The 9,954-nt window shown below is 34.2% G+C and overlaps 1 protein-coding gene across 1 annotated transcript; it reads left to right on the forward strand.

Moving 5' to 3' along the window:
- The first annotated feature begins 3,245 nt into the window (after positions 1-3,245).
- Positions 3,246-6,270, forward strand: LOC111401141 (actin-7-like). The gene is made up of 5 exons (XM_023028739.1): positions 3,246-3,389; positions 4,416-4,485; positions 4,569-4,962; positions 5,105-5,718; positions 5,825-6,270. Exons 2-5 carry the CDS (start codon positions 4,426-4,428, stop codon positions 5,888-5,890), a joined length of 1,134 nt encoding a protein of 377 aa, XP_022884507.1. The 5' UTR covers positions 3,246-3,389; positions 4,416-4,425; the 3' UTR covers positions 5,891-6,270.
- Positions 6,271-9,954: the final 3,684 nt, after the last annotated feature.

Here is a 9,954-nt window from a genome sequence, read left to right on the forward strand (position 1 = left end):
CGGATATAACCTACTCAATAAGTATCCTTAGCAGATTTCAGTCTAACCCAGGACAAAAGCATTGGAAAGCAGCTAAGAAAGTTATGAGATATTTGAAGAAAACTGAAAGTTATATGCTTACATTCCAGCGTACAAATCATCTTGAGGTGGTAGGATATTCAGATTCTGATTTTGTTGGATGTCAAGATGATTTGAAATCAACCTCGGATTATATTTTTACATTAGCAGGTGGTGTCATTTCTTGGAAGAGTGTTAAACAGACTTTAGTGGCGTCTTCTACTATGCAAGTTGAATTTATGGCATGATATGGGCCTACAGTTCAAGCCGTTTGGTTAAGAAATTTCATCTCTGGCTTGAAATTTGTTGATTCCATCTTAAGACCGATCACCATCTACTGTGATAACAGTGCAGCAGTATTCTTTTCAAAGAATAATAAAAGTTCCGGTGGATCAAAATATATTGACATCAAATATTTGGTTGTTAGAGACAGAGTCAAAGAAGGGCAGACGAAAATAGAGCATATCAATACAGAGGCGGTGGTTGCAGATCCCTTGACTAAGGGACTCGCTCCAAAAGTCTTTAAGACACATGTCACTAATATGGGTATTGTGGAAACATTTGATATTTTTGGTTAGTGGGAGTTATTTATGTAAAGAACTACATTTTGGGCTTGATCCCTTGCAGGGTACGTAGGTAACCCATATGTTTTCGGGTACAGCTCCTTCTGATAATAAAATAACTTTTCCCCTATCCATGAACTATTTTTAAGCATGCATTTGACTTATGTCTTTTTATATTATTGTCTTCTTGAAACATGACGTATAAAGACATAAGATGAGTCTCTTTTAGAGACACGTAGCTTCATTTTGATTCGAAGCATTATGAGGACCGATATGAGTTAGCACAGTTTTTTTATCATATTTGGTGCTAAGTTCATACCACATACTACCACATTGGTTGGAGGATGGAGATCCATGTCGATAAGGATGTTGACATTTGTAGCTGTGGAATGGTTTTACATCGCTTAGTTGGTGTAATGATTTCCATGTTCGGTGTTAATATTCTTGTTGGACCGGATCATGTTACGTAAGGTGTCATCATTGGAGCTATACTTTTGTGGCCACCTATGTAGTCTTACCCGGGTGTTAAAACTTTGTTATGGCAATCAAATGTTTGCCCAAGTGGGAGAATGTTGGAATAATTAATAATTCCATATATAGGCTTCACATTCAATTGCAAAATTTTACGGGTTAGATATATGGCTCATAATAATATTTGTGTTTGGGCCAAATTTATTAAGTGATCAATTGAGCCTTTTGCACCTTACGTGTTGTAATTAATTTGATGTGGTAATTTAAAGTGTGTGGGCCGAAAATAAACCCTAATTAGAATTCTAGTCGTAATGGAACGATTCAAATTATTTTCTATATATAAAGGCTAGGTTCCCTCTCCTCTCCATATGTTTTAGCTTGCCCCATTGATAGCTAATACTTTTGTGAGGAGTAAGGAGGGAAAGATTTTGGCTACTATTACAATTATAATTCATATCAACACTAGTTTCCGCAGGTATGAATTCGTTTCTATTAATTTATTGGATCATAATTATTGATTCTTAACATGATTAAAACTAAAAATTAACATATTATACTAAAAATGGTAGAAAATATTACTTTATTATTTTGTTGGTAAAATTTGCACATATTGAGCTCAAATACTTCCAATTCAGGGAATTAGCATAATCAACTTATGTAACAAAATAAAAGGTGCCATATTTGTAGGTAAACTTCCTTTTTTATATTGCTTAAATTGGACTTTGTATTGTAAACGGCGGAATAAAAATATTACATCCTTGAGCAGATATTGAAATTGTATCAACTTCAGATCTTGACGCGTTTCTTTCGTTTACTTTTGGTATATTGCACTCTGTACAGTATTACGTTAATGAAAATACAAAATTGGACAATAATTAAAATATTATTGGAAAACTACCTAAGCTGTACTCTGAGCCCCTTTTTTCGTAAAAAATAAAATAAAAAATAAAAAGCAATCTTGAATAGCATTTGGACGTCATTTCAATCACACATTTGCCTTTAATATTCTATTCAAAAATGCTCTTTTTTTGGGACAAAAATGAGGATCAAACAAGAATTAATTGTTCCAATGATCACTGAGTTTAGGTTCATATCTTTGATTCACATTGGGAGCGTAGAAAATTGTAACCATATACATATTAAATGACAACAATTGAATGCCAATCCTTGAGCTTTAGGCCCCGTTTGGTAGGGATTTTCTGTCCGAAAAAATTGATTTTTTGACCGTTATTTTACTATTCAAGCCGTAATTTTTGACTTCTTCTCTCATATGTGAACCCCACTTTTCTTCTAACGGTCAAAAAATCAATTCTCAAAATCCCTACCAAACGGGCCCTTATTTGTAAAGTCTCTATTCCTTGATAATCAAAGCCCAAAGATCTATGAATTAGCCCATGCTTGACTAGCCAAGTAGACAAACGACCCTGCATCTTTTTTATCTCCCGCATTTTTAGCTAGAATATTTCACATTCTCGATCAAATTTATGAAGATTCACCAACTACTTGTTATTTTGCACAATACAAAGGAATCATGTCTAATTCACTAATTCGTGGTCATTGAACTTTGATTCATGTCTTCCATTCTCACTAAAGTTCAATATATTGAATCTTAGCCACTGAATTTTGAAAAATGATGTATATTCTTCGCTGAATTTTAAAAATGCTGTACATTATTCGCTATAAACTTCATATTTTTCAAATTTCAGCAGTTATGCTAGTGAGTAACGTACGATATATTTCAAAGTTTAGTGACTGAAACTCGACATTTTAAATTTTAATAAACAATCTAATACATTGACATAAGTTCAATGAGCAATCGAATACACGGACCTAAGTTTAGTGATCAAAACTCGATATTTTAAATTTCAGCAATCAATTAAAGACATGAATCGAAGTTCAATGACCACTGGAACAATTAACTCCTCAAACAAAGGCTAAAGTAATAAATTAGAAGAAAGGTCATAAATGTCATTTCACGATGGGATAACAGCTAGATTTCTTTCTGGCCTCGTTCGAATGGGACGACTGCAATAATCACACACAGGCCACGCCCTATTTTTAAATTCAAAATCGAGCACCGGTAATTTCTGTTCACTTAAAAATAAAAATAAAAATAAATAAGAAAATTCCAACCTCATCACTCAAGAGTGTCTATAAATAGACAAATCTCTCATTAATGCGTCATTTGATTTCTCCATTTCCACCTTTAACGTTTCAAACGGGGCGGCCTCTCATAGAAAGTAGGTAGAGGGTGAGAGTCGCGAAATTTTGAATTTGATAAGTTCTCTCCTGCTCAAGGTAAATTATTTTTGTGGTCGTAATTAATTAATAGATCTTCTGTGTTTATTTTTATTAATTTTTTTTTCTTTAGAAAGAGTTTCTTGTTATTTTGATTTATACTAGAGTGAGATCGGAAATTCGCAGCGTTATAGATCCACTTTTTAACGTTTTTTGTGCTATAGATTTATTGAAGGTTTAGATTTGTTAACTCCTGATGTAGTTCGATTTGTTAATCACAATTCCATAGTAATTTGCTCGATCTATGCTGCGTTTTTACAGATCTGCTATTTCTCGTTATCACCTATCTATTTTGTTTGAATATAGATTGTCTGTATGTGTTTTTGCATATCTAAGGTGTAAGGTCACAGCGGTGACAATTAATCCGTTATACGAGCACGTGTTGATTGCGCCGATTCTTTGTGGAATTTATAAATGCTTGATTTTTTTTAAGGACAGCATCTTAAGCCCCTCCCGCCGTTTAGTAGCAATTTTTCATATCAAAAAATAAATTTTTTTTTTTACCATTATTTCTTTATTACAACCGTAAATTATGAAATTTTCATAATCACAGCCGAATAAAACCTAAATTAATACTGTTTCCCCATGAAGTTTGCGGCTGTCAATCCTGTTTTGTCGTTTACAGTTTAAGGAAAGATTGAAATGTTGTTCCTAGGGAATTGTGACCGATTTAAAGTGTCAAAGGTTTCAAATTTGAAATGAACATTTATAACATGGCATGCTTCGGTAATTATTTATTAAAATACAATGACATTGCTCAGACGTGTCTGTTGCATCATGTATGCATGTTTGTGCCACGACCTTGCAACAATCGACTGCAGCTTTGTGAGGATAGTATGCAATTCAATCACATTTCTCAAGCTATTGTTATATATTTCTTGGGAATTTGGAACTTCTTTCCAATGAAGCTGAATAAGTGCTGTATGGCAATATGTTATTTGTTTCTTATTAGATTATCTACGGATTTATATGATTCTTCTTTAATTAAGGTCCGACTATGTACTGATGTGATGTTGGTTTTTTCAGTTGATAGAAAATGGCCGATGCAGAGGATATTCAGCCACTCGTCTGCGACAATGGAACCGGAATGGTGAAGGTTAGTTGAAGTCAAATTCTCCCTAAGCCTTTTTCTCTCTATATTATTATTGATTAAATAAAGTTGTACTTTTTTATATACAGGCAGGATTTGCTGGTGATGATGCTCCCAGAGCTGTTTTTCCTAGTATTGTGGGTAGGCCCCGGCACACTGGTGTGATGGTCGGGATGGGACAGAAAGATGCTTATGTGGGTGATGAAGCTCAATCTAAGAGAGGTATCTTGACCTTGAAATATCCCATTGAGCACGGTATAGTTAGCAACTGGGATGACATGGAAAAAATTTGGCATCACACTTTCTACAACGAGCTGCGTGTTGCTCCTGAGGAGCACCCTGTGCTTCTCACCGAGGCACCACTCAACCCCAAGGCCAACAGAGAGAAGATGACCCAAATCATGTTTGAGACCTTCAATGTTCCTGCAATGTATGTTGCTATTCAGGCTGTTCTCTCTCTCTATGCTAGTGGCCGTACAACTGGTGTGTATCAATTCTTACAATCTGAATTTTGTTCCTCAAATATGTTTATATACTTTTATCAATTCTTTCAATCTGAATTTTTGTTCCTCAAATATGTTTATATAGTTTTATATGATGCCTATCAATTTGTATTGTTGGACAGGTATTGTGCTGGATTCGGGTGATGGTGTAAGCCACACTGTGCCCATTTATGAGGGGTATGCTCTTCCCCATGCCATCCTTCGTCTGGACCTTGCTGGTCGGGATCTTACAGACTATCTCATGAAGATCCTCACTGAAAGAGGTTACATGTTTACCACCTCAGCCGAAAGGGAAATTGTCCGTGACGTGAAGGAGAAGCTTGCTTATGTCGCTCTTGACTATGAGCAGGATCTTGAGACTGCCAAGAGCAGCTCATCTGTCGAGAAGAACTATGAATTGCCTGATGGACAGGTTATTACTATTGGGGCCGAGAGATTCCGTTGCCCAGAAGTCCTCTTCCAACCTTCTTTGATTGGTATGGAATCGGCTGGAATCCATGAGACTACCTACAACTCAATAATGAAGTGTGATGTTGATATCAGAAAGGATCTCTATGGTAACATTGTACTCAGCGGTGGTTCAACTATGTTTCCTGGTATTGCTGACCGTATGAGCAAAGAAATCACTGCCTTGGCTCCCAGCAGCATGAAGATCAAGGTCGTTGCCCCACCAGAGAGAAAATACAGTGTCTGGATTGGAGGATCAATTCTCGCATCTCTCAGCACTTTCCAACAGGTAAAATATTGTTTTCTGACTGTCAATTTAGTTAAATCAATTGTAGTAAACTCACTCTAGAAATAATATGAGTCATAATTGACATGCTTTCTTTGTGATGATACAGATGTGGATTTCAAAGGGTGAATATGATGAGTCTGGTCCATCTATTGTCCACAGGAAGTGCTTCTAATCTGCCTTCAGGGAAACTTCACCTTTTTACCTCTTAAATTGGCTTTTCATGTAATGTTTCAAGCAAATTTGGTCAAGAAATTTTGAAGTTGGGTTGCAGAAAGATTGTATAATTTGATTCAGATATATGTTTATGTTTCAACTCATGGGCTCATGCTCTTGTTAATCTATAATTGACAAGAATGAAACGACCTTTCCTTGTTGCGTTGTGGTTTAGATGTGTCACATTAATAGGTCATATATTTGTAGTTTGAGAGTGATTGTAATGTTTCCTGCTTAACCTTTTCCTTTCCTTTCCCGTATATTTCATATTTTCGAAGTCCTTCCTGGGAACAGTATTGTTAATATTTGTTTTATGAGAGTTTGCATCCCTACATCAAATAGTGGCTTGGAATTTCGTAGTTTAAATGATCACACACTTTTTACTTCTTGAAAAATTGTTAGAATTACATAACAATTCTCTCAAGTACTACAGATTTTTTCGAGTAAACTCAATAACTTATGTACTAAAAAAAATTCCTTAGTATATATCGAATGAGATTAAGCCCCTATTTGGTACACATTTTTTTTAAAATGTATTTTTTTCTTTTTTTTTTTCAACTATACATTCTTTATTAAAATAATATTACATGTAAATCAAAAAAATTTCCTTATTTTTCAACCACACACTTCCCATTAAGTTATTAGTCTAAAATATATTTTTATATAAAAATGTCTATCAAACACCTCCTAAAAAAGGATACTCAAGTCTTTAACGATGGCTCATAGAGTAAAAAAAATTCATTTGTTCATTATATTTTTGAATAAGCAAAACAAATAATACTGTAAAAATGCGATTAAATATTTGACCCTCATTATAAAGCACGTTAACAATATTTTTGAATGAAAGCTATGATTAAGAATAGGATTTTCCGATTCATATATATATATATATATAAAGGTCGATTATATTTAATATAATTAAAATGTGATCCATTTATAAAAAATAAAATAAAAAATGGTATGAACATGACAACCCTTTAAATTAAAGTGGAAAATGTGATGCCAATCTTAAAGTTGAATCTTCAGTGGAGTGGGCGCACCAATGTCAAGGAGTCACTTTGGCGGATTTTCAGTGGGGCGGGTGCACCACGTGGATGGTGTGCCTGTCCAATATCGAGAAAATTCTCTCCAACGTGGTGCGCCTGCCCAATACCAAGGTGTGGCGCACCTTGATAGTGATGCGACCGCCCTACTGAAAATTCTCTACAATCTTAATTGTTTTTGTCTAAACTCTAAACAAATGCTATTACACCAAAAACCGTGGCACACTTTTACATATGACTAGTCATAGTCGATAATTGATTGTTGATTAAATACGACAATCCCAAAAAAAAATAAAAATTGGCTGTCCTATATCTTCCTTGCTCAATTATGATTGGTTAAAGTTCCACGAGCTAAATATATCTAAAAAATAAGAATAATGCTATTTGCAGTCGCTCACTGTGACAGTCGCCCTACGTGGCATACACAGAACAGGTGATTATTTGATACATTAATGAATAAAAAAACTACTATATTAATGTATCAAATAATCACTTGCCATGTGTATACCACGTATGGCGATTACCGCAGTGAACGACTACGAATAGCATTACTCAAAAAATAATAGAGCTACATGCTTCAAAAAAAGGTTTTATCACTCTTCTTTTGTACATATTTGATTTAAAAATCTGATGGACAGCTTTCATGTAGCAATGTTCATTCACAAGCTATCCTTTAAAAAAAAAAAAAAAAAAGATTGAACCCCAATCTTGAGAGCCCCCACCATCCCGTTCCTAGAGCTTTGTGAGGGAGGTAAATCGCGGGATGTGTCCCAACAGATCAGGAAACAAGAGTTGATTGTACACTGCGCCTACAAGGAGTCTAATTCTATGTTTCAGGAATCGAACATCCACACTATGACTGTCAGCAAGGCGTGAAATAACCTCACTCCTACCCTTTACACCATTGGGCTATGCCCCGAGGGGCATTCACGAGCTATCCTTATGCACACAAGACGTGGCTATAGAGTGTGTGGTAAATTCGAGTTTTGGATTTAGGGATATTGAAAATCTTACTCGTCTAATCTTAGGTAGGTAATGTTGTACAACGAAAAGTTGAATTTCTTTATGATTTAGGGTTAGGATTGATTGTAAATCATTTACTACTACTTTTTTTCTTCAATTTTTTTTTTTTTTTCATTGATAGATCTTAGATGCGACGATAGATTAACTAGATTCTTAGCAAAGAAACATTTTTTACATTTTAAGTAATTTAGAAATATAACTTTGATGTTTTTCGTTTGGTTAAAGAAGAAGAAATGTAAAACGGAAGAAAAGGAAAGAAAATTGGAGGGTTCGATGGAGAAATTTAGAGCGAGTCAAGAGAGCATCTTTTCTTTATTTTTATTATTATTATTTTTTCAACGCGGTTGCTTGAAGTGCCCAATAATAGTGACACTTACCTGTTTCAAAACAAATTCTTGAATATAATTATGGTATTCCTAAGAAAAATGCAAAAGTAAAATCGTATGACCGAATTCGATTTGACAGTGTGGGGTCTACAAAGGTTTCATTTCCTCACTGAAAGAAGATCAGAATTTGCGAATTATTCAAAAAGTCATATTGGAAGTTTGCTTAAAGACTGGAGATAGAAGAGTGCGACTTTGCTTTTGATTCAAGTTGAGAAAAACACAATGCCGTATTTACGTTCTTCTCGCCTTTAAGGCACTATCAAAATCAACAAATTGATGCGCTACCATGGCAAGATAATGAATTAACAAATTAATTAAAGATTGATACATATAAATAAATAGAATCCGAAAGATTTTAAAATTCGGAAAGGAAAATTTATGATCTTCATCATTTATTTTAGCGTTCCTCGAATCATTAATATAACACCTCTCAATTTAATTGATTAACTAATTTACTAACCCTAAGGGGTAATTCAGTGATCAGGTTTTGAATTTACTTCCCAATGGTTACTAGTTCGAGTCCCCTCAGAACCACTGAGGTAAGTATCCGACTGTAATTTCAGGACCCCGTGAAATTAGTCGAAATGCGCGTAAACTGGCCCGAATACTCACGATCATAAAAAAATGATTAACTAATTTACTAGTATTTATGGGTTCAAAGGAGTGCTAAAATGGGTGAGTCGAGCTAAACTAACCCGCCTAACCAGACTCGGTCCAACTTGCCATTCTCATTTTTTTCTTTTTTGGTGTTTAATGCAATTCAAGCTAAGTCTTAGTTAAAAAATGAATATTGTGTGAGAATTGCAAGGTTGTGTGAAAAAAAATATAAAAGATAAATAAGTAGTTTAACAAAAAATAAAAGTCGTACTAGGAGATCAAGGCTTAGCTCAAGTTATAAGAGCGAAGACTTACTAGGTCAATGACTTGAATTCGAGTCTCATTTAAAAGGAATGGTTAAATTTATTTATTTTTTTAAAAAGGACACACCTCGACATCTCTGCTTCAGGTACTGGAAGATCTTGTTCGCGCTTAATTTCAGTCACCAAGCTCGGAGATCTATAGGTACGATTTTTGGTAGAAAGAAAGAGTAGTTGAGTTGGAGATGACGTTAACAATAAATAATCAAATATCCATTTATTTTTTATAAGACTATCAAATACTTAACAATCAAGACTCGTTGAATCGCGAATGAATGCCAGAATTGATTCTTATCAGTAAAGTCCTTAATAACAAAGAATATCGAATAACTGGTGAAAATTGAGAGAAATCTCAATTTAATTTTTATTAAATAAGTCAAAAGCCGACACTGACCTTGGTTTTTAAAGGGAGATTTTTCCTTTTGACCTATCACTATTCCTTTTTGTTGAAAGGTTTATATTACCCTTAGCGAAAAGATTCTTTCTATATTGCAACATATATCCTAATTTTTTAAACATTTTATCATGTATTTATTCTATTTTGAATATTTGAATATAATTTCATTTTATGATCTAATAAATTGGAATAATCTGCAACATATTGTTCACATTTATTATTTAATATATTATATTCTTCAGAAGATGCATCCATAC

The sequence above is a fragment of the Olea europaea genome, chromosome 10 (assembly GCF_002742605.1).
Source record: "Olea europaea var. sylvestris chromosome 10, O_europaea_v1, whole genome shotgun sequence".
Taxonomy (NCBI): Eukaryota; Viridiplantae; Streptophyta; class Magnoliopsida; order Lamiales; family Oleaceae; genus Olea; species Olea europaea.